The sequence below is a fragment of the Fopius arisanus genome, unplaced genomic scaffold (genome assembly GCF_000806365.1).
Source record: "Fopius arisanus strain USDA-PBARC FA_bdor unplaced genomic scaffold, ASM80636v1 scaffold00047, whole genome shotgun sequence".
NCBI lineage: Eukaryota > Metazoa > Arthropoda > Insecta > Hymenoptera > Braconidae > Fopius > Fopius arisanus.
Window position 1 is genome coordinate 517,598 of NW_011887786.1, and position 26,107 is coordinate 543,704.

The 26,107-nt window shown below is 35.3% G+C and overlaps 2 protein-coding genes across 3 annotated transcripts in view; one reads left to right on the plus strand and one right to left on the minus strand.

Moving 5' to 3' along the window:
• Nucleotides 1-17,824, minus strand: part of LOC105267470 (LIM and SH3 domain protein Lasp) — a 48,637-nt gene extending 30,813 nt beyond the window's left edge. For both annotated transcript variants that reach the window (XM_011306351.1, XM_011306350.1), the window contains exon 1: nt 17,400-17,824. In XM_011306351.1, coding sequence (XP_011304653.1) covers nt 17,400-17,468 — 69 coding nt within the window. In that variant the 5' untranslated portion in view covers nt 17,469-17,824. The remainder of the gene's footprint in view (nt 1-17,399) is intronic.
• Nucleotides 17,825-20,345: 2,521 nt separating this feature from the next.
• LOC105267471 (transmembrane protein 209) lies at nt 20,346-25,905 on the plus strand. The gene is made up of 8 exons (XM_011306353.1): nt 20,346-20,856; nt 20,931-21,056; nt 21,451-21,743; nt 22,238-22,564; nt 23,825-23,958; nt 24,103-24,423; nt 24,658-24,879; nt 25,665-25,905. The coding sequence occupies exons 1-8, from the start codon at nt 20,810-20,812 to the stop codon at nt 25,791-25,793; spliced, it is 1,599 nt and encodes a 532-aa protein (XP_011304655.1). The 5' UTR covers nt 20,346-20,809; the 3' UTR covers nt 25,794-25,905.
• The last annotated feature ends 202 nt before the right edge of the window (nt 25,906-26,107 follow it).

A 26,107-nucleotide genomic window follows, 5' to 3' on the forward strand; every position in this document is an offset into this window, starting at 1 on the left:
TAGTGCTGGAACAGAAACGAATTTCAAGTACCTTGGTATTGAATACGAATTCTATTCAGCTTTATCATAAACTACCATATATTGCGACGATTCAAAACTTGGCTGTGTGAAGGATTGGATCCTTGAAGTAAATTGTCTCACTGTAAATGGAATCAACATCAATGATCAATATTACTCAGTAAAATTCCCGGGAATATTGACAGATTCTCTGATCAGAGCGTTCATTAAGTGTTGTTAACAACCAGGAGGTTATTGTGCTTGTAAGAGATGCACAGTTTATGGTATATCAATCGGTGAAAACTGTCACAAAACTCGTATAGGTATACCCAGACTTAGATTCTTCAAAATGTTCTCAGGATTCATTCATTACACAAAGCCAGCCAGAACTTGTACTGTACAAGTAACCAGTAACTTGTTCTTCTTAAAAATATTATTTCTAAGAATTATTATGAGCATTTTTTTGTTATTTGTTGCGTGTCGCATACGTAACAGTGAGGAATGAATTCAAGACCACGTTGATTATGCAGATTACCTGTTGAGAAGATTTTTGAATTATTGCCATCCTTATATGGTCCGAAGTCTCAAGTGTTGAGTATGCATAATTTAATACATGTGTCTGATGATGTGAGAAATTTTAATATGCCTCTCAGTGAAATAAGGGCTTTTTCGGAATATTCAAGAAATTAGTCAAATCTTCCAGAAAACTATTAACACAAATGATCAATAGATTATCAAAAATGGAATCAAATACGGAAATGGAAGTTCAGAAACGCCACCTCATATGTAACATAGTTATGAGTAAAAATGTCGAGTGTTGTGAGTACGATAATCAGATATTTAAATGTGCTTCTCAACGAAATTATCGTGGAGTAGTTATTAAATCAAATCGTCCGGACAATTGTATAAAGTCGAAAAATAATACAATAATCATCGTTAAGAAACTATTGATGATACGCAAAGGAGGGACCGAACCTGACAATATTTTTGTCATAGGTTATGAAGTGACTTCAACAAATTGAAATGACTAGAAGTAATTCAACAAGTTGAAATGACTAATTTCATTTTAGCATGCATAAAATTTGAAAAAATCAACGATTACGGGTATGTATACTTCATTTTCTCGTTTCCGTTAAAAGATATTCACTGAAAATATAGAAAACATTCAATTTGTTCAAAATCAGTTGAAAGTGGAAAGTTATATCGAATGGATATTTAGTCAAAAAAAAATTTCATTTAGTCGTGTGTCGAACTATTCGGAGACCATAACCTTAACCACATGGTTCTTCACAGCATTATAATGGACATCAGGTGCGATCAGTTGTGCATGGATACTTGGGTCATTTGCATCGTGCGAAATTTTGTGAATCATCGATCGAAATTGTAGATAAAACAAAATTGAAAAAAAATTATGCATTTTAATGTACGAGAATTTTGCCGAGCGCTACAAGGTCACACAGAAACACGCGATCCTTCATGTTTTTAGCGGAGAGCTTCAATTCTTCAGGTGTTCGCTGAAAGCATCCTGAAATATTAATAATTCTTGTCGTTGCAAACATTGAGAATATTTTTAGCAATCGGGATCATTGACATCGGGACCTAATATTCAGCTAATATTTGACAATAAAAAAATTATCCACTCCATCGTATGTCGTACTGCCTCGACGCTTCCGCGTTTCAGCTTCCGCGTCGAATGACTCCAATACTGAGATCCTGTTAAGGATAGACAATACAACTGCCATTTCGTACATCAACATAATGGGAGGAATTAAATATCAGAATCTCAATCAGTTATCTCGAGAGATATGGAAGTGGTGCGAAATTAGAGGATTATGGTTATTCGCATCATATATTCCATCACGCGAAAATGTAGAGGCAGATCAGGCTTCGAGGGCAGAAAACATAGATATTGAATGGGAATTAGCAGATTGGGCATTCGAAAAAATTACGAAAAAATTTGGTAACTTACAAATTGATTTGTTTGCGTCTTCAACGAACGCTAAATATCCAAGATATTTTTCTTGGCATCGTGATCCGCAAGCAATCTCAATCGATGCTTTCACGGCGCCATGGCCGTCTCCCTTCTATGCTTTCCCACCTTTCGCATTAATTTTAAAAGTCCTGAGGAAAATATTAGTGGATCGAGCTTGGGGAATTGTGGTCGTCCCAGTATGGGAGTCCCAGCCATGGTACCCGTTATGGTTATCACTTTTAGACAGTGAGCCTATCCTTTTTGAACCCGACGATAACTTGTTACTCTCCCCTTGTAGGACAGAGAAACACCCGCTGGCAAGGAGAATGAAGTTGATGGCTGCCAGATTATCCGCGAGGCATATCGGAGAAAGAAGTTAAACCCGAAGATCATAGACTTGTTAATGAATTCTATTGCGGACTCTACATTAAAGCAATATGTTAAGCCAATTCGTGATTGGGCTGTGTTTTGCAACCAAAGAGAAATTTATATGTTTAAGCCTGAAGAGGAGCAAGTAGCGGCTTGGCTCACTAGCCAGCATGAAAAAGGGTTGTCATACAGTTCTGTGAATACTCACCGATCAGCACTATCTCTGATATGTGGTGAGTTTATTGGAGAAAGCGCTCTGTCATGTCGGTTAATGAAAGGTATTTTCAATGCTAGACCGGCCAAACCGAGATATGAGGAAATTTATGACTTGGACCCGGTAATCAAGAGACTAGAAAATATGTTTCCCCTGTCAAGTTTGAGTCTCGCCCAGTTAACTGGCAAACTAGCAATGCTGTTAGCCCTCGTCACTTTCAGAATAGGTATGAAATATTGATCCCTCACAAGGTCAAGTCTTCGCGGCTGGGGAAGCCTCAACCTTTGCTAACGTTGCCAAAATTCGAAAATAATCCTCAACTGTGTGCGATTACAACCCTAGATGAGTACTTAAGGGTGACAGAAAGCCTGCGCGGAAATGAAGACGCATTGTTTATTACAACGAGAAAGCCCTATAGGCCAGCATCCCAAGACACTATCAGTCGTTGGATCAGGTGCTTCTTAGCAGACTGCGGTCTGACAGACTTCACTCCTCACAGCGTACGCCATGCGGCAACGTCTGCAGCTCACAAGCAGGGGGTGGAGTGCAGCATGATTAAAAAGTTAGCTGGGTGGTCGGAAACCTCACGTGTTTTCGATAGATTCTATAATCGACCAATCGTCCAAAGCCGGTGCGAATTCGCAAAAGTAATCTTAAGAGTTAATGAGGCCATCTAGTTGTTAAGTGGTTCGTTTCTTTTCTTTTCTAATATTTGATGATAAGTTGTTCCTTGTTCATGAGTTGTATTTAGAAATAATGGAAATAAACAAAATATTATAATGAGTTAACAAATGAATAGTTGAGTGAATACTGAAATAATCAAAGGATTGGGGGTGTTGAGCTCTAAACATCAACTTAGTGATCTCGAGAACGAAACACGACTCATAATTGGACGATTGAGCGAGCACGCCGCGAAGCAGCGTGCGAAGCCCGATCGTAATTATGAGGAGAGTTTCGTTCGAAGAGGTCACTCCCACCCTATCTTAAAAAATGACTTAAAACGTCATCAACCCACCCAGTGACTCTCTGTGTGCTCTAAACTTTATGACGAATCATGGGGACCAGAGGCGCCGAGAGGGGCATTCTTTTTCGGGGGTATTAGCTGAACTCTGTGGCGACACCGCGTGTCCAAAGGGACTAATACTTAGTGACCTCTTCGAACGAAACTCTCCTCATAATTACGATCGGGCTTCGCACGCCGCTTCGCGGCGTGCTCGCCCAATCGTCCAATTGAATGAAACTCAAAAGGTTGATGGCAGTGTGCATTTCCATCTGAACAAGAATACGAATTTGTTGAAAAGTGGGTCAAGGAGGAAAGAGAGGCTGAATCCGAGGGGACAGTTGGGAAGTTGAAATTTTGGCGGAGGCTCATGAGTTCCATCAAGCTAAGCATCTTTTAGAACGGAGAACAGCTGAGAATTAGTAAGCTCTGATTCTCAAATACGCCCATATGGACCGACAGACAGTATATTCAGCCGGAAAATTTAATCAGCTCCTGCAGAATGTGTCTCAAATGCATCATTACTGAGCTAAAAATGTGCAAATGATCGATGAAAAAATCGATGTGCAAATGATCGATGATGATCGATGAAAAAAATCTTTTGGTGCCAAAGCTAAAACGACATCCAGTGATAGACCTTAACTCCTAGAATTACCAAGACGACAGAGATGAATCAACCCCAATTCGTCATCACCAACCACACCTCCAAGAAATTCGACGAATATGTCTGTATTTAATACACTGAGAAAAAAATCCCAAAAAAATTACTGTGCTCGGCGCGGGAATGAGGTGCAAAATGTTTTATTCGGAAAATTTATCGATTAGGCTAAGAATAATACCTAAGTACAGCCTGCTTATTTACAGGAAATTGAAGATTTTTTGATATTTTCATCAGTGAATTTTCCTATGCAGCACAGTAAAAATTGTGGGGCTAAGAGGCATTACTGCGAACGCAAAGAAAAAATGATTAACATAATATGATCCAATACTGTGAAAATTGCCACACGCCACACTTTTTACACACATTTATTTAACTCTGTTGTGAAATAAAAAAGTGCATCCTCGAGAAAAACCCGGTGGTGCTGCACAGAGACAGAGAACTACGGTAAAAGAGAAATGGGAAGCTTTCATCATTCACGTAAAGAGTGCAGCTGATGTTGATGCAGCTCTAGACCGACAAAGGCAGATTTGTACTCATAATGGAACAACACTTCAACTGATGCCAGTGTTTGTTGGTGCCTCTATTGCGAATTTAGATAATTTCCACGTGTTTATCAATGATTCGATAGACAATCCAACTATTTACGACGTTGACACTGTGTTGAAAGTTTTAGACTTGACTTTCAAGAGTTTTATTGCACTGAATTGCGTATATCCGCCCAAAGCTCAGGCAATTTGGGTATTCATCCAGAAATCACTCTACAATATCCATTTACCGGACGACCGGTGCAGCAGAGACACTGAAGTATTGATCGGGAGGATCTTAAATCCAATCGACGAGAATCATGATCCTAACAGACAATAAATCACAAGATGTTTACGTGGAAAATTTGTGATTTAAACTTTGCAGAGGCTAAAGAATATGTGAATCACGTGAAAATATTTCATTTTAATTGGAATGATTTTTATTGTGGAGAAATTAATTGCCTAAGATTATACTCTCCCTTTAATTCATTGCTATCGCATGTACAGCGAAAACATGTTAAACAAATACTTATTACACAAGATGGGCCGTCTTGTAAAAAAACAAAAATTGACGTCAATGAAATAATAGATGAAAAACCAGAAGAAAAAATCGATGACTCGATCGAATTTAACGAGCACACTTCATTAGATAATGGTCCTGGCGAACCTACAGATAATACCCTCCGTACTGAAATTATCTCTCCAACTCAAAACTCGTCCTTTAATGACAAGATTATTTCCGAAAAATGGAAAATGTTTGCAGCGAAAATTTATGAACATCCTGATATACCTCGATCTAAATCATTGGAAGTAATGAATGATGTTCGTGATTTAGTCAAAGATTTAATGTGTGAAAATATTAAGAAATTTGATAAAACGTTTGACTTCTCTGAAAATAATGGCAATAGTCAAACAAAAACTGAAGTGATAAAGAAACTGGGAGTAATTTCCGATGAATTCTGCACTCACTTAGATCGATTAAGTACTGAACATAATATTTTCAAAGAATTTGAAAGGTCAGAAACGTATATCGCACCGGAATCTTATTTGCTAGGGCAGAGACCAGACTATCGAAAAAACAAAGACAATCAGAATAGAAAAATGCTTCCAGTGACCGCCCAGTTAATTCGACTTCGTTATGTTTTTAAAAAACTGTTCGAACTACCGATAATTCCTGATGAAACACTTTTGGAAATGTTAGCACTTGAAAAACGTATCACAATTTTTTCAAATTTTATTCAAGGAGATCTATGGAAACAATTGAGTAAAAATGATGAGGGGAAAATTATGATTCCTCTGTTCTTATCAACTGATGATTATGAGACTAATAATCCTCTGGGAAGTCATAAAGGCATATCAAAGTGCTGCGCGGTCTATATTTCAATTCCGTGTTTACCTGCAAGATCGCAAGCGAAACTAGAAAACATTTTTCTATTTGTTTTGTTTAATAGTTTAGATCGTAAAAATGTCAAAAATACTGTCATTTGTGCGAAAATCAGAGAGGAATTAGAATTTTTGGAAAAGGAAGGAATTACTATCAAACATCCACATGGAGAAAAACGACTATACTTCCGATTGTCATTAATAATTGGAGATAACTTGGGCCTACATCAGATATTAGGGTTTAGAGAACATTTTAGTTCCGGGAAAATCTGTCGTATTTGTGTTGCGGATTACAATGATCTAAGCACAATTACTTGCGAAAATGACTGCGTGTTGTGTTCGACGATGAACTATGAAACCGATCTTGCTAGAAACGAACCACAGGAAACTGGAATTGTTGAGAGATGCGCATTGGAAGGCGTTGGATCTTTTCATCCTCTGAAAAACTTGACTGTAGATGTAATGCATGATTTGTTAGAAGGCGTTTGTAGATATGATTTAGGTAAAATTCTTAGCTATTTTATAAGAAAAAAATATTTTTCTCTCTCACAGCTCAATAATCTTATTGAAGGCTTTCATTATGGGTCGATTAAGAACAAAACTTCCGAAATTCTCGCAACACACGTTGCAAAAAAGTCTATTAGCATGAGTGCATCAAAAATGTTGATGTTAATCACAAATTTGCCTTGCATTATCGGTTACTTGATCCCAGACGATGACCCTGTTTGGAATTTACTTTTGTTTCTGCGCAAAATTACAGTAATATTAACCCTTCATGAGGTTCATGAGGATACGCCTACAGTACTGCAAATTACAATCAACGATTATTTGCAATTATTAATAACTATATTCCCCGATTCTATTAAGCCCAAACATCATTTTCTTGTACATTATCCAAGAGTGATGCGCCTCTGTGGACCCTTGTGGAGAATTCTCAGTATGAGATTTGGCACAATTCCGATTACTTTGGCGCCCCGATTTAACGGTTGTTTTCCGAACTATTTTTTCTCGCCAGTTCGAGAAAAATAATGAAAAAATTCCCTCTACACTGTATTTCGAGATATAGAGGGAAAAAGGGGCAAAATGGACCCCTTTTTTTTAAAAAAATATGGTTTATATTTTATATATTACTGAATAAATCTAAATCTATAATATCATACTATATGAAAATTTCTAGCCTTTTTTTTAACCTTCACACCATCTAGCGAATTTTTCACGAATTATATAAATTCGAATGAAATCTTGCCGCCATTGTTTTTCTTCATTCTCCTTTGTTTTTCAAAGCGTGTTAATCAGGCAGCGAAGCAAATTAGAATTTTTTTGTGATTTTCAAGTGAATTAAAAGTGTTAAAATATCTAACACATCCTCTCATCCTCAATTGCATCCAAAGCTTGCTCATTTTTCTATATTTACCTCATTTGGAGGGCTTGTTCAAACAAACAGACTTTACCTCTACGTGGTGCATTCTGGGTAACGCCAAAACAGTCTGAAGATAAAACCAAAAACTAGCCAAGTTCCCCCCTCACATCTCTTTTTTTTTGTGCTAATAAGCATGTAGATTTGAAGGCATAAACAAAGCGGGGTCCAGGGGCGGAGCCCCTGGTAGGGGGTTGGGGGGACGAGGCCCCCCCAGCCAAAAATAAAAATTGGCTTTATCATTAAAGATAATAATTTAGGAAAAAATCACAGAAGTAATTAACTATGTAATTAAACAAAAACAACAACAAATAGTTCATTTTTAGCAAAAAAATAACAAAATTAGAACATGTAAACATTAATATTTATTGCTTCCTCTGTATAATTATAGTTTATACAGCTGAAATGTATAAATAATAATATTTTCACAACTTGAATTTGAAATTAAAAATGAAAATTTCTACTCAAAATTTACCACATTTTTAAAATTATTTTGGTTATTGACAAGGCTGAATAACTTTTCTTCCGCAGTGATACAGTTTTCCTGTATCTCGCTTGGTAAAAATTAGGGTTAAGGGCATGACTTTTTCTCGTGCGTGTGCTTTGCACCCCGATTCCCGATGAGCACAGTAATTTTTCCCCAACGTCTGCAGCAAAAATTCGTCGAATTTTTTCTCCGTGTAGTTCGACTTTATTCGATTCATGATCTTAAACAGAATCATGCATCATGCCATATTGAAACCTCAAGGCACTATTCTGATGAGAGTGTAGAGACCGATCCACCATCACTGAACAGGGCAAGATCCAAGCAATCGGATTGCAAGGAAAACCCTTCAACAGTTGATCATCCATTAATTGCTAAGATTCATAACTTATACTATATTTCTTTCTCTAACTTTCATCACATCGCCTGTTCTTCCAAATGCTCTTCGTCTGGGTAAGTCTGACTTTAACCTCTTACAAAATTTTTCTTCAGAAAATTTTCAGTTATGATTGCAAAACAATTTTTTTTTTATTTTTATTAAAATACAATGGATAACAATTTTGATGAATATACTTTTTCTATTTCCCAGGTGATATACGAATGTTGGTAACAGCGGAGATACTGAAGGTGAAACTACAAGTTTGGAGGGCAATAAAATCGGCTAAGGAGAGGATTCTCTGTACTATGGAGTAGAAAATGAAGGTAAGACTAGAGATAGTAGCACAAAATGTTTCTCAAGTGCCAAAAATTCCACTAAGAGAGTTGAGAGTAGCTATGGGGTTCCCGTTGCCAATCGTCAATCTGCCTGATTTCCTGAGTTTTGATCAACAGTTAAAAGATGACGCTGCTACAAATAAAGCATTAGTAATTTTTTTTCTTTTCTTTTCTATCGTCTTCATATATTTTGTAGTGTTTTCACTATTTTTTGGAGCCGTTATAACTCATCACTGAAGTTGTGAAGTAAATACGTGAGGGAAAGCTGATTCAATTGTTTTATGGGGGTTTCAACGCGGTTTTTTCAAATATTAGAAATATTCCGATTGTTTCGTGAGATTTTGTTTTAGCTATGGAGGACTGATTATTGTTGTAATGAATTCCACAATCTAATATTCTAATAAAATGCCTGGATTATTGCATGAAACATCAGCAAATCACAATTTTGCCAAATATTCCAAAAAGTACACTATCCATTCAATGAATTTTGACTGCATTTTATTTTTGCAACTTTACCAATTATTTTTATTTATTCAATTCTTATAGATTGATCTCTTCCATTTCCTCTGTTACGATAAGGTCAATGTCGTCAAGGCTATTAAAAAGGTTTTAGCAAAAATCATGCGCAAGACAGTACAAGGGGAATACTCTGGGCATGGTAGTAAATGCAAGGGTACTCTGAAGTTAGATTTTAATAGCACGACCACATTTGAATGCTTCGAAGATATTTTATATTCAATTTTTTAAACCTGTTGTCTCTCGAAGTACTGAGCACTTAATGAAATATTCGTTTTCGTTTCAGTTACTGTCTGTCCTATATTTAAAAATTCTCCTGATCTTGACAAATTAGCACCGAAGGTTGGGTTTTGGCTATCTCAGTTTCAAGACAGGGACAGGTGGTCGTCATCAACGAAATTTTATAGAGAAAATTCTCTCTTCCGAAACGAGTCCTCAGGCAGAATGTTTTCCATTACTGTTATTTGATTTGGTTTTCTATATTTAGCAAAAATCAATAATTTATCGCTTTATGTTTTTCGAATAAGTTGATTCAGTTCATTCGTTTCAGGACATTTGGATTGACTTAATAATAATAGCAAGTTAATAAATAATGTTCATGATTTCTAAATTCATTCCTGTGAACCTTTAATGAAATGTTGAAATGAAAACGGGGCCTAATCGGGTATTGAAAATTAGACCGCTATGTAAACCGATATTGGGACCACGCTTGGCCTAAATTCGATTACGATATATTCGAATACTCGAATATCCATGAATATCGGACTTATATTGGTAACATTCGTCGGCCTCATCATGGGAGCCGATACCGGATCGGGATTTATCATCCATTGTTCGGCGAATGTTGGTTGAGAGCATCGAAAAGTTGACTGCGATATCAGGCCGAGGAATGGCTGAACCCAATCAGCCTACATTGGGAATCATCCCCTAGTCATAGTTTTTTTTCAATACATTTACAATTTTTTGCTGTGATATTTACGCTTACAGGTTGAACATCGAATTATCTCCATAAGACAGAACGCGCGTTCCGCGGGCGCTATTTGACTCCGTTATGTTGATGATGACAGCCAATTGATCAATGAGAAATAGGGTTACGAGTGAAAAGTCTTACGCATGAAGTTCACCAATCTTACTCTCGTCGAACTTAATTTTAGTGTATCACCTTTTATAGAATGGAATAAGCATTCAAATGATCAATAATAATGTCAAATTCAACATGCATATAATAATGTGCGTAAATCGTTATTGAGTTAATCTCAATTACCACCGCAGTGATATTGCGTCTACAATATAGTGTAATATCACTGTATATATTGTAAATGGAATATCACTGCGGTGGTTATTGAGATTAACTGAATAACTCGCCTTCGGCTCCTGTTACAACCCTCCCTGGGGTAAAAAAATCCATCATGCACTTGTTGCATAATATACTATTATAACAGTGTAAAGCTTCCAGAATGAATGTCCATTGATATTTTTCAATAAAGCTGCTTATTATGGAGATAATTCGATGTTTAACCTGTAAACGAAAATATCACAGCAAAAATATGGTCAATTTATTCAAAAAAAAAAAAATATATATATATAACTAGTGGATGATTTAGCGGACATTTTAGGCATATGATTTTGATCGGAAATTTTCTGAATTTTCCGACAAAAAATCATATTTTCAAAAAAAGATAAAGAACATAGTGAAATTCAAATTTTAAATTTTATTTTCCAACTTTTCCTATGAGAACGACATGTAGGAAAAAAATGACTATCATTTTCGGAAAATTTCTAACGGAAAACTGTATTCATTCATTTTACTTTTCAAACACTTCTAAATACATTCAATTGACATTATTACATATTACAAGAAGATCAATTGAAGCGATGGACCTCCGATAATAGGAAAATCTCGTTATCTAGACATCAATGGTCGAAAGAGCACAAAAAACAAAAATCGCTATTGTTGAAGCTGGATTTGTATGCTGTCGTTGAATTACAAAAAACTATTTCAAAACAGCTATAAACCCCGATTACAGGAAACTATCTTTTTTTGATTTATTTCTAAACGATTTTCTAACCGAACAGGTAAATGCCGCCCATCTTCCTATCGGTAAATCGGTAATTCGATACTGGATGGCAGTAGTTCAATTTCTTAATGTTCATTAGGCGCAGAGGATTGAATTTTCTGCACGACGAAAGAGGTTGTTCTCCAAACGGTTGTCCGACGTTGAGTGAGCTCGGAAGGTTAACTTCTCCCCCGCTTAGAAAACTTTTTCGTTCGATCCGCATTGAGATTAAGAAATGAAACTACTATCAACGATTGATTCTTGGAACTATTCTGAACACTTATCCAAACATCTATCAGAAATATCTATAGCAAATAGATGGCACATTTATGATACATTTTCGACCATTGCCGAATACCTCTTCTATCTTCTGAAGAGGCCGAGTGGCCCATCATTAAAAAATTCGATGACACTGTGATTGCTGATGTCATCTGATTTCCGGATGATTTCAATCATTTCTTGAAATCGTTGATTTCATGCCATTGCCGGGGATTTTTTTTCCGATGATTTCACGACTTCACACGAGTTCATGTGATGTCAATTCTTTAATGCGAATGAGATAGAAAGGGCGGAAAGAGCTAGGAGGAAGAATAAGTTGGATTCAATTAGATTTCGGGATAAGACACGACGCGGGGAACAGGACAATCAGGAAAATTGAGTAATTTTTTATTGTCAATTTTATCCGTCAAATTGTATAGGTGAGGGCGACCAAGGCATGATGGCACTCCTATATTCTACCCGCACTAGCAGCAATTATATCTGAGTCATGCTATGAGAAATATAGAATGAGAAATATGGCAATCGTTTTCAATAAATCATTTATTCAGCATACTAGAATAAATTATATCTCTGCCATACTGAACTAAATTAAACTAAAGGAAATAAAATCTTCACGTCTCAGTAAAGAACAAATAATTTAGAATTAAGAATATTTTACAACGTCTTTATACATTTTCTCATCAACTCGGAAACCATCTTTGGAAATGACTGGAGAGGAAATTGTTTGATGGTATTGACTAATATTTAGATAGCCATGAGTAGTCATGAGCTGCATTCCAAAAATCTTTGTTTCTTTCTTTATATTATACCAGATACAAAGTACATCTATTTCCTTACCATTACCCTATACACGAGCATATGATCCTGAGAACTCTCGAGATCTTATTCTTCTTTCATCCAAATAAACACAACTTAAGACCAATCTTAAGAAACAACTTTTATAATTCTTTCCTTTGAATAGGCACCAATCGCTTATGTTTATTTCATCACATTATCTAATAAAGGGAGTCCCTTCATTTTCAATGCTTGAAATCTTTCTCTTGTCGTATTTCATCAATTCAGCCTCTTTAACGCCTTCTCATCTATCAGTGCTCAACTGAAAATGTCCTTTATCAAAAAGTCTACACAATGAAAATTTACGTACTACAGACGTTATACCTGATTTATGTGTCACAATAGTAAATGAGCTCTCAGGAGACTATTTTTCTGCTTATTGTTGCTTCTCAATTCTAGGGGTTCTTTAACACTAGAGAGATTTGTTATGTCTCTCAACAGTCCTGTCAACTCTTCTGTTGAGTCAATCTCATCCTCCGCATTCCGCTCCTCTTCAACATTTTCACCCTCAACATTGTTGAGGGTGAAAATTCCCCTCACAAAGTTGATTAAAATCTTGTGGCAAAACACAGGTTGAACTGACCGAAAATATTCCGTATATATTTCACCTATTTCATACATTCGATTTTTTTTTTCTTATCTGCGCACGATTTTCGATTAATTTGTTGGTGTTATAGTTCATGCGATTTCACTGATTTCATGTGATTTCAAACATGATTTCAGCCCGAAGTGACACAGTGATTTCATGTGGATGAATGGTCCCTCAGAAGCGGCCAGTACTGAACTAAAGTTAACCAAGATAAGAACAAAAATGGTATTTTCACAACAGTGAAAAACACGCCATATATTGGAAAGAACCTGTCATTCATACATTTGAATAGATGAACAAGCAGATATTGTGAGCATATGATAACGAGGACGTGACAGTGAGAATGTCCTTGAGTGCTCCAATCTTCCATCGCTAGCAATGAATTGATGGGTATGCGTTCGAACGTCTAGAGAAAATACTCAAATATTCGTCTATACTCTTATTTTTTAAAAACTCAATCTTTCAACGTCAACTTTTGCATTAACGATGTTGTCGACTTTGAAAATTTGTTGAAAATTCTCGAAAATTTCATGATGACTACTATTAGGTATGTGGCTTGGAAATGTCCTCCATTGATCAATTGTTTGAAAAAAAAACAACGAGAAATTGAAATATCTTGAGTACTCAGTTTGGAAGGGCGAGGGGCCATTCATTCATGAAATGACTCTGTCACTTCGGGCTAAAATCATGTTTGAAATCACATGACATCTCCTGCAATCGGTCGACGTTAATTGAAATAGGAGAAATCCTGGGCTATCATCGATTTCAAGTGATTTCAAGTGAGATCATAAGAAATCAGTGGAATTCCGTGCAATCAGTGAAATGGCATGAATTATAACGCCAAAGAATAAATAGAAAATCGTCTGCAGATAAGAAAAGAAAATCGAATGTATGAAATAGGTGAAATATATACGGAATATTTTCGATGAGTTCAACGTGCGTTTTGCAACGAGGTTTTAACCACCTTTATTTTCAACTCCGGACACCCTTTCTACGGGGGAAAAAAAATATAAAATACGAGAGGATTAACTCATGAAATTCTCAGAGAAAATCGATCGACGAATTTTGATAGAAATTTATACAAATAGTAGAAATTGCTAAAAAGAGATTCCTTCGATGCTCTTCACGAATTGGGGATGGAAATAAAGATTTCGGATTGTTTAAAAATCCCTGTGTAATTAATGGAACATCAAGAATTCTTTACTGAAGACCTGGATGGTTTAGATAATGTTGAGGGTGAAAATGTTGAAGAGGAGCGGAATGCGGAATGCGGAGATTGACTCAGCAGAAGAATTGGCATAATTGTTGAGAGACATAACAAATCTTTCTAGTGTTAAAGAACTCCTAGAATTGAGAAGCGTTAATAAGGGGAAAACTAGTCTATCTCCTGAGAGCTCATTTACTACTGTAACACATAAATCAGGTACAACGTCTGGAATACGTAAATCGTCATTGTTATTGATAAAGGACATTTTCAGTTGAGCACTGATAGATTAGAAAGAGTTGAAGAGGCTGAATTGAAGAAATTGGACAAGAAGAGAAAGATTTCAAGCATTGAAAATGAAAGGACTTCCTTCATTCGACAATGTGATGAAATAAGCATAGGCATAAGCATCAGTGGTGCCTATTCAAAGGAAGAATTATTAAACTTGTTTATGAGGATTGGTGTTGAGTTTTGTTTGTTTGGATGGGAGAACAATAAAATCTCAAGAGTTCTCAGGATCATATGCTCGCGTATAGGGTAATGCTAAGGAAATAAGTGTACTTCCTACCTGGAATGTTTTAAAGAAAGAAACAAAGATTTTTTAAATGCAGCCAACTACTACTCATGGCTATATAAATATTAGTCAATACCGTCAAACAATTTCCTCTCCAGTCATTTCCAAAGATGGTCTTCGGGTTGATGAGAAAATATATAAAGACGTCAAATATTTTTAATTCTCAATTGTTTGTCTTTTACTGAGACGTGAAGATCTTCTTTCATTTAGTTTAATTCAGTTCAACATGTCAGAGGTATTCTTTCTTCTACTATGTTCAATAAATGATTTATTGAAAAAAAATGCCATATTTTTCATTATATATTTCTCATTGTATTTCTCATTGCATGAATCCGATATAACTGCTGCTAGTGCGGGTAAAAACATATAGAAGTGATTGTCATATTCAAGTACTCCATCATGCCTTGGTCTCCCTCACCTATATAATTTGGCTGATAAAATTGAAAATAAAAAATTACTCAATTTTCCTGATTGTCCTGTTCTCTGCGTCCTATTTTATCTCGAGATTTAATTGGATTCAACTTATCCCCTGTCTTAGCCCTCTTCGCCCTTGCTGCTCCATTCGCATTAAAGAGTCGAAATCACATGAAGTCATTTGAAGTCACGGAAATCATCTGAAACGGTGAAATCACCGGAAAAAAATCCGCGACAATCACATGAAATCAACGATTTCAAAAAATCATTGAAAGCATCGGGAAATCCGATGAAATCAGCAATCACTGTCATCGAATTTTTGAATGAATGGCCCCTCGTGGAGGGGTATACATATTTGGATTGATTGAGATAGAGCACTGCAAGCAGATTCTATGGAGATGACTGATGGAGATCTTTGAAAAGTGGAAATCGGTTGCATAGTTTTCGAGATATTTTAGAAAGTTTAGCGTGCGACCGAAACTTTTTGTAAAAACAGAAGAATTGAAATACCTCACGAACTAATCATCCAATTCAGCCCTTCTTCAATACCAAACAGTTCATTGTCAAGAGAAAATTCGATGTCAAATTTCAATCTAATAAATTAATTTTTCGCAGCGTTACCGTGCTCACAAAAATTGGTTAGAAAAAAGAGAAACATTGGAATATCTCCAAAACTTACTGAGAACGGGTATATATATTCTTATTGATTGAGATAGAGTCCACCGAGACGGATATATTGAGCGGTGAAAAATTGAAATCGGTTCGATAGTTTTCGAGATATTTGCGAAAAACTATTCAGAAAGAAATGGGAATTTCTGAAAAACGACTGGACCAATTAAGGTGAATTTTTGCACAGACTTAGTCCTTAGTAATACCTATAATTTCACGATATTCCATCTTTCTCGGTACAACTTTAGCTGTTTATTCCCTTAATTTTCAAAAAGAGTGGAAATCAACCATGCGCACATACACACATGGTGCTAAAATTTTATGTTTTTACATTTCGAAGCATTCTACATAATTTCCAAGCAAACTGAAGAAAACCGAAAATCGGACGATTACAAAGCTACCGTTAGGAAGCCATAACGCAATGCACTCATTTCATTTAACCTATTTACTACATATATATATACACTGATATTAATTCTGTTAGTTTGTCAAAATACAAAATAAAACGGTTTTTATTTTAACAAAACTGTTTATCTAATAGTTTCCATGCTTTTCATGTCTTAAAGAGGTACTACACTGATCCCTGTATTATTCATTAGCAATATTGTGTTCATAACCTAAAAATCCCTGTAGAAAATTGGAGAATGGCACAACATGGTAATTAGTTTCAGAGCCAAAAAATAAATCCATCTCCCTTAAATGGAACCAATTAATCATATTAAAATTTCGATATGATGAGAAATATGTTTAACATTCGAATTGAAGCCAGCATGACGTTTACATTTTTTTTAGCTGTAAATTAGTGTAAATTCAAGGACCTAGTAGCCCATGGGAAAATTTTTACGCCCAATAAACGCGAGATTCTTCAGTCTAAATGCTGGTTGATTGTTCATCATACAACGGCAACATCCACCCACGCAGCCTTCTACCTACATTTATTGAAAGTATATTTCGTCGGAAAGTAAAGTAAGAGATTTCAAAAAGTTAAATATTAACGGAGTGAAGAAAAAATTGAAAAAAACAATAATATTATTCAAGAATTCTTGAGTGACAGTTGTGAATAACGGCAGAGCAAATATTCCACCGTTTGACGCATCAGTTTCAATGTCTCATAACACTCGTGCTTCATTCATTCTTGGCATCATTCACGCAAAAGCTATGAAAAACTAAACATGAGAGCACGTGACCATGTCGAACCGAAGTAATTCTCCCTTTCCATCTATGAATTTTCTTTTTTGTCTCTTCATTTTGGGAATAAATTTCATTTGACCTGTATTTACTCACAAGATGAATGATAAAAAAAATGTAATAAAGTTGTGGTTAAATAAATATTAACGTTTACGGCATGGATAGTGTTTTTCAATATAGCTATTATAATTTAGAAAATCTGATAAAAGTGTGTGTTTTTTAACCAGGTGAACAAAGGCAATCTCAAGTTTCCAGATGGGCGTAGAGTGGGAAAGAAACAACAATTGAGATTAGACAGGAGGTTATTGTTTGGGATATAGATTAAATTTGATAAACCCACCTTGTCAAGACATTTGAGTTCCTCTATCGGATAAACCGTTTTTTCGCAGCGTGCGCACGTTTTGTTCATTCTAACTTTCACTTTTATTATTTTCACTAGGTTATCCTTTTAGTTATCAAGTGAAGAACACTTTGACACTCCTTTCTTTCCGCAATCATGCGGCCACTAACTACACATTTAAGTTTAAACGATGAGTTGACTAAAGTTGAAATTAGATACTGCACAGTGGAAGAGGATGAATTGTTGAGTAAATAAATCGCGTTTAAATTTTGACCTTTCTTTGACGTTTCGGTACTTGTGAGAGGAAAAATGCACACCACTGATTATTATACCAATGAAGGGAGAAAAAAAAAGACTAATGCAGTCAAGCGCGCAGCATGCAGTATGTATGTTCGGTTCAACTCAATCGTAAAAAGCAAGGAATGAAAAGAATGGCGGAGCAACTACTCAAGTCAATAATTCAACTGTACAAATGAAAATATCGGCATGCTACATTTTTTTACTCAATTATTGATTCATTAAATTATTGCAATAATTGTGTGAATCGGTTTTATGAGGTTGGAAAAGTTGGTTGTAGGATTTAAGTATTCAATTGACTTTGGAAAACACTCCCCACTACGTTCATCAAAATTCATCATCTCGTATGCATGTACACTCGGTCCAACACATTGTAATTCACTTGAATCTTGCTGAAAATAACCAAGGCCAAGAGAACGATTTTCCTTATTTTATGTCGAGATAAAATTATAATTTTCATTAGCAACAGCCCAAGACTGTTCAAATATTCAATTATGATTCGTTGGAATTTATCATTTCAAGTCGTCATAAAATTATTCATTTCGGCCAATTTCAGTCGAATTTTCCAATCCGAAACTGTCACTAGTGGAAATATTCAATGTTATTTCAATTAAAAACCGGCATAGGTACAGTCAGCCCAAAATCTTTTAGCTAGCGCAAGGTAATTCGCAGAAATGTGAAGTCACAGAACGGCAAGAATGAGCGCATGTCGCCTAGAAAGGCATAACGCTAATCCTAAATTTGAATAGCATGAAATTCAAAGTCTCGAATGAAAAATTTAGTAAGTAAGATTTGTTTGTGGAAATGATGAATATTTTTAAATCTTTTTACTCGATCAACTGAAGCGAGTAATGAAAAGACCAATGAGAATCTGTTGTAGTAAACATGTTGACTGATGTTTGAAAAGATTACCTCTTTGTACGAGCCAAATATCATTAGATTCATAAAAAATTTTGGTATTGGTTACGAATTATTTGGTTATGCTGTCGTTATGATTTGATTTCTAGATAATGAAGAATCCATAGTACTCAAAACACCAGAATCAGAAATAAGGGATGTCCAGTCATGGAGCTCCTGTCATGTTTCCATGATGACATTAGGTCAGTTCTGAAAATTATTGGACTGAAAAATAATATCGAATCTATAACTCAAGAAACGAGTAATGTGTAATTAATAAAAGCTAAGAGCGTCACCTTGTTCGATTAATTGATCGATTTGATTTGGATTTAATCGAATTGATTGATTAATTTATTAATCATACGAATACTTGAATGATTTTCAGCTTGATAAGTAAAACTTTAGGATAACCGAAATTTGCAGAAAATAACAAACTGAATTATAGCTTAAGCTACAGCTTAGTTCATTTTTTTCTGGGGACTTGCCCAATTCATCATGCCCAATTTTTATTGATCATGTATAAGGGCCAGTTTTTCGATAAATTAATTTACTGAGTCTATAGTTTTGGTGTGACTAATCAATCCGAATAAACTGGGCCAGGATTTTAGGGCATGGTAAAGTATTTTAAATTTTAAACTTAAGAGGACTATAAAGTACGAAATCGCATCGTACTACACTCGCATTATATCTACATTTTCAATGGCATTAACTTGCTCTAACTATGCATACACTTAACAGTAGCTTCTAAATTATAATATTATTGTATAATAGGGATAGCACAATTCAACAGTAAAAAAATGCAAATCATAATTAATGTAACATTGCAAAGTAAGTCAGGTATGAAAATTGAAATTCAACTGTACCTCTTCACCGGCAGTATGATGTAACACAATGTTATAAAGGGAATTGTTTAATGAAATTTTTGGTAGCCGCAGCCCTCTTCTCATACTTTTATAAAGTTTAGAATAGGCCGACGACGGGCCCTAATGATCCGGGCCCCGGATTCATTCAATATTCATTCCTTGAGTTGTATACTTGACGTTAACGTTTATCCTGATAATTTAAAAAAATGACATACTATCGTGATATATTTCGCAATGAATGGTTTTCTGATTGTTATTCATAGTGACGAGTTTTAAGTGCCACGGCATTTGCTGAATCGGTAATAAGTGGAGGCATTAAAAATTCATTGCCAACATATTTCGATACTATAATTTTATTGAATGAAAAAAATAATCACAACCACCTAATCAGTAGTCATACTTTTCATGAATTCGAGAAATTTTCGCTCGTCCAAAAAGATGAAGTGGCGGAAAAAATATCCCCGGAGAAAATATCCCGGAAAAAATATCCCCCCAGTCACGCATTTTATCTTCGTTGCTCTTATCTTTTTGTCTCTAAGGTTTGCAAAACGGGGCGGTCGTGAGGGGGAACCCCCCTCCTACTGCTCACAATATATATTAAATAAAAATTAGAGAAATAAAAAAGATGATTCAATTTCATGGGAAATTGAACCAACGTTTTCTAATCAAGATTTTTCTTGGGGATATTTTTTCCGAAGATATTTTTTCCGGGATTTTTTCTCCGGGATATTTTTTCCGGAAATGTTTTTTCCGGAGATGTTTTTTCTGGAATTCAAAAAGATGAACTATGTAATTATCGTTCGCCGTTTTTCTCAGGCAGATACACATCGAGTTGTTTATTATTTAATACACTTGACGGAACGAAAAGTTTTTGAAAAATATTGTTCCTTTCGACAGACGACCTTTCTGTTTTCACTGCTAACTTCCCAATTAATTGACCATACACTTCATCCTATTCAAATTGCTGACTTAGCGTCACGCCTTTCTAGCGCGGGTGCGCATATTTCCATCACACTCTGCACATTCAAAGATTTCGGGCTGACTGTACCCAATCCGGTTGTTTTAAGAACTAGGGATTTTCAGGTTATGTATGTTGTCGCCACCTGATATAATAACGCCGGCACTCGTGGCCGCAGCCCACATCTCTGTCCGCAGTCCTGCTTTTTGGAAAATAAAAAATCCATACACATAAAACTGAAGGATAGACAATGATTTACTAAAAACAAAACGGCACTGATTGTTGCCTTCGGAAAATAAATCAACCAGATTGGATATAAATAAAGTTTATCATAAATCAATCAAGAGAGGGCAATCAATTTGATATTGACTTGGAGTGATTGTTAAGGCATTGTGATGGCTGATTTTCATTCTCCAATGCGATGTATTTCACCGAACGCCAGGTAAATAGAACTTATCATTTAAAAATAATAAGGGTATTATTATCTTTGCTTACCGGAATCATTATAAATTGCAGAATTTTAACACCAAGGGCCCAAGTTCAGCAAACTCTAACCCTTCGACAAATGCAAACAAAAGCGAGATCAAGTATAATGTGGTTTTTTATCAATGGATCGTTGCTTGGCGTATTCGTTTTTGACATGTGAGTAATACTCGATCACAGGATTCGGTTGAAAAATAATGTAAACAAAAACCGTTGAACCTTCAAGTATATTTCTAACCTAGGGGGGAAAGAGGGAAGTGGAATAAAGAATGCCTGCCCGCGGTTGCAAAATTATTACATGATAAGCACGTGGTTCAGATTGTTTATTTTACTTTTCGAGGCTAAAACATCATTTCCTTTTTTGGCGGGAAACGGAAAAAGTATTCCTGTTTCCATTGACAAGTAATGAATTATGTTCCATGTGCATGTTCCATATGCAATATCTCTAGACCAAATTCTTGACAAAACAAAAATTTCTACTGAAAAATTTACATCAAATCTTCCCAGTAATTCTTTGTATCGCAACTATAGCTGTGTCGTTTTTATATTTCAGCGTTCAGGGAGGAACGGTATATAAACCGTTTTTGTGGTTTGAGTGGGTTCTGACCATGATTTTTGGATTGAATGCTCTTTATCATATCATTTGCTACTGTTATGCAATATTTAGTCTTCGACCAATCATGCTCAGTCCGCAACAGAAAAAGCTACTGGGTATAAATGAGGATGATCCATTGTTTAAGACAGGTAGTACTACACCCAAACAACCAACACCGAGTTCTCCTGTCAATTTGTCTTCTTTTAATCTTAGTCGTCGGTCTTTGGGGTCCCCAGGTCTTAATGAGAGCAGTAAGTACATCCTTTTAAGAAAAATTGGGAAAAAAGAGTGATTGCAAATCCGATGCCAATTATTAGAAGACCAAAACAAGTTCAATAGAAAGAACTATTTTATCTCAAATTAAAATTTAAAATGCTTCACAAAGTAAAACTCAATTATGCCAAAAACAGATTAAATGCTAGTTTCATTCTAAAGTAAATTAATTTTCACTGTGGAAAATTTAAAAAAAAAGGAATCATTGGAATTATCACAAGGCTGATTACGCCCAGTTCAATTGAAAAATTTTTATTTATAGTTATATAAGAATTGCGCGGAAATAAATCCAATAAGAATGTAAATAGTTAGTAGTTTTTAGATATGTGATTTTATTTTAAAATTGAAATTTTGAAATTATAGAACTATTTCATACCAGATATGCGCGGCTAGTCAAGCTTCCTCTGGTTGGGGAAGCATTCAGAATCACCTGCAAGCATTGTCCTTAGACAATTAATTTCTTATTCTTCAGAAACGTATGCAGCTAGTCCTTTTTCCAAGTACAGTGGTCCACCGTCGCCAAGAACATTGAATGCTACTCCAAATACATCATTCAATAAGTCTTTAAATACTTCAATTAATAGCAATCTCACCAGTGAAGGTATGATCCAAGATGAATCAGATTTGCAGAATTACTTGAAAGATATTTCGGAGCGTGAGAGGAAAACATCTCTGGCGACTAGTATGGACCAGCCTTCCAATCTTTTGAGCTCCTTCTGGTCCCATCCTGCTACACGAAATCCTGGAGAAATCTCCCCAATGTTGAGGCGATGCGCTTACCAACTGGCTCCAACGATCGGTAAATATTTTCTCTCATATCTAATATTCGATTCTGACAAATTCAATTCTGTTTGTCATGGATTAATGATTATCGAGAATCCGAAGGTAATAAAAAAGTAATGTATTGTATTCCCAAAATGTTTTCCGCTAATGTAGTTTAACAACGAAGTCGACGCTAATTCACCGCTAGTTCATGAAAAAAAAATTTAATTTTTGTTGGAAGCGATTTAGAATAGTCTAAAATGATAATATACACATTTTTTGAAAATGCCTTTGTGTGATCCCCTCTGACAAGCAGTGATTTCTTAGTTAAAAATATATAGATAAAAAAATATATAGGTAAAAAAATCCCAAAAAATTTAATTTGGTTAGGTAATGGGTAAGAGTTGAGGCTAACTCTCAACCCAAATTGATCTCGATCGCTCAAGCCAGTCTTGAAAAATCGTGATTTGTTTATAAATTGTTTTTTCGGAATATCTCCAAAATTAAGTAAGGTATTCAGTTTTTTTATTTCATTTTTTTCGTCATGATTGGCTCTATTGGAATCAATCATAAATTGAGAGTGAATACTGGAAGAAATAATAGCTACTGTCACTTTTATGTTGAAAAAAATTGTTGTTTGCCCTCTTACCCGGGCAAAAATCGAACTGTTAACTTCAAATTTGAACGAGATTGTCTTTTTATCACTACAACGGACGGTATTGAGAATGAGCTTAATACATTAAAATTTGTGATTAAATTCGTGTTGCGCGAAGCATTCGCATAAAGATGAAATAATAATTAAGAAAAAGAGGAAAAATTATTGAAGAGCGATATTGCTTAAAAGAAATCAACCAAATTTCTTAAAAAATAATAGAGAAATAAATAGCTTACCGTTGCATCTAGCTGTCGCTCAATCTCCTGGAGAGCAATGATAAACTGCGTAATTTTTATTATTTTTTAACAAACTTGGTAAATCTTTTTTAAATAATATCGCTCTTTAGCGTCCTTCGATAATTTTTTCTCTTTTTTTTTTCATTATTTTTTCATGCCCATTCAAGTGCTTCCCGCAACACAGATTCGATCCCAATTTTTAATGTATTTTAAGCTGAGAAGATCAAATTTAAACAAAATATGACGTTCGATATATAGTCCATCCGGGCCTTAATCTAATAATCTCCTCGGCTACCAGGAAATTATCAAACGGATAATCCGTGTAGCCTGTCGATAATTTTTCATAAGTTTGACAAATATCGTTTAAATATTGGTGAATTTTGTAATATTTTCTCAATGTCTCCAGATAAAACAAAATCTTCGAGTCCCGGTGCTGAAGAAGGCACATCACCCAGAGGATGTTTTGGTACCCCTGATATCTGGCGAAAATACAGAATTGATCCCAATAAAGTTAACCAATGGACTGCAAATTTACGAATGGTAATACTCTTATAAGATGGAAAAATTATACTGAAATTTTTTGTAATATAATTTTACAATGCATTCTTGTCTATTTATTGACTTATTAATGATCTAGTTCTAGATGATCATAATTTTTATTGAATTTTGGATTTTTCGTTGCAGTGGATTAGCAAAACTGTGGTGGAGCGGGTATCAATAGAAATTGACAACGTAAGTTCAGCTCTCATTCGCCATGGATTAAGTGACTCTCAACCAGGCAATGTAGGCCTTGACAGACTCCGAAAACTCGCACAATCCCAATCGGTAGCAGTGCCTACGCTACCAACTCTTGTACAATTTCTGGAATTATCAAACAACCAGGATTATCTGGTGAAGAGAATAAAAGTCTTAGCAAAAGGTGGATCAATGAGCGAATTTAAATGGAACAGCGGAGGATCTTACAGTGGAAAGCCTTGGGATCCGAGCATGCCAACAGATACAGCTGTAATATCAACATCCATGGATTTTTTAATCTACTAGTAAAATAATGAAAGAAATAATGAAAAGTAGTAAACAAAATAATCCCTGATCACACTGATCACTAATTAGCCACTTGAAGTGCGGACAGGTTTTCATTATTGATAACCTTGACAAATGCGTCGCGAAAATTGAAAATGATAACCAAATACTTTTTTTGTATTTTCTGCGCTTTTGAATTTCTACTTTTCATTTATCCAGATTGTTATGCATTTGGTCTCATCATACATGGACACACAACTTGAAGCCCCTCTGGACCAGCCTGACGCTCGGCCCTTCACCTCCAGATACATGGCGAAGAGTGGAACAGAATTGCCAAGAACTAAAGGCCCAATTATTGTTAATCAATCTACAGATCCTCCACGCTTCTCTCTAGTTCTCAGTGGAGATTCTTCTCTTGTTAGCTGCGAAGAAGTCCCAAGGGTAAGTTTAACTACAATTAAGGCATGATAATGACAGCGCGATGGAGCCAATAGCATTAGGACTGCTTTCGAAAAATAAGAATTCCTTGATGAAACTGAACACTTGACTAATTTTTATACTATCAGAGTCGAAAGCCCATTCGATAAATTTCAAATAAACCCCTGATTTATCTAATCCTGACCATTATTCATCGACGTGTAGCCGCGTTTATCTGTCATTGGTTCGTATTATTTTTTTTATAAACTTGGTAATTTTTTTTTATTTTTATGATCAACGGAAAATATTATGAGCAATATCAATGAAATGACGGCTCAATTTTTTTCTTTCAAAGCACTCTTGTTCAAATCAAAAGATTTACCCCTACCCCTATTATTTTCCAATTTTCAGAAAATCCATTCGGAAGCTTGTTGGTAATTTCTTAGCAACAACAGCTATACGCAGTTCCTTATAATGGCGTTCCCCACTTGTTATTCTCGTTATCTTTTTATAACTATTTGAGGGGCGCCCGCCGCACAAATTTGATCGGAAAATTTAATATATTTTAGGCTAACGAGATAAAATTTAAACAAAAGATGACGTTCGATAAATGGTCCACTCATGTAGTTCTTATATAAATCGATGGGATCGATATATAGATCGATTTCAACGATATCTTCAGAATTTCGCCTTGATTCTTTTGAAAAAAAAAATATGAATGTACATGTTAACATTTTTCTCATACTGATAAAAATCATAAAAATCTACAAGTAATTTTGTTATTTTTTATCTGATTGAACGTTCTTTAGGGGCGAAACAACATGTTCCACACACTTCTCCTTTTCTTATACATCATAAAAACCCGAGATCATGGAATGCTTGGACGAGTGAACCTAGGAATGTCTGGAGTAAACGTCCTCTGGGTAATCGACAGCTGATTTTTATTAATTCAGCGCTAATTAAATTATTCTTATTAATTTATAATTTCATTATTATTTTTGTATCAAAATGCATTGTCTGAATAAATCAAATCATTAATATTTTTCTCTGAAGCAGAAAATGTCTCATTTATTGAATAAATAGTAACAGGAAAATATGATTTCTGTGGTCGGGAGAGGTAATCTGAATAATTACGATTCTATTTGGAGGTCAAGAGAAAAAATCAAAAGTGAACGAATTGTATGGAATTTTGAAAAAATCCCTTATGACTCATTGAACTTTATATACAGCATACAGTGTATCTAAATAGAAA

What these genes read in the sequence shown, in the direction of transcription:
- LOC105267471 (XM_011306353.1), top strand. Translation starts at nt 20,810, where the DNA reads ATGGCTGATTTTCATTCTCCAATGCGATGTATTTCACCGAACGCCAG. An exon ending in GGCGTATTCGTTTTTGACAT is followed by an intron (nt 21,057 to 21,450) that starts GTGAGTAATACT and finishes TTTATATTTCAG; the next exon opens with CGTTCAGGGAGGAACGGTAT. An exon ending in CCCAGGTCTTAATGAGAGCA is followed by an intron (nt 21,744 to 22,237) that starts GTAAGTACATCC and finishes CTTATTCTTCAG; the next exon opens with AAACGTATGCAGCTAGTCCT.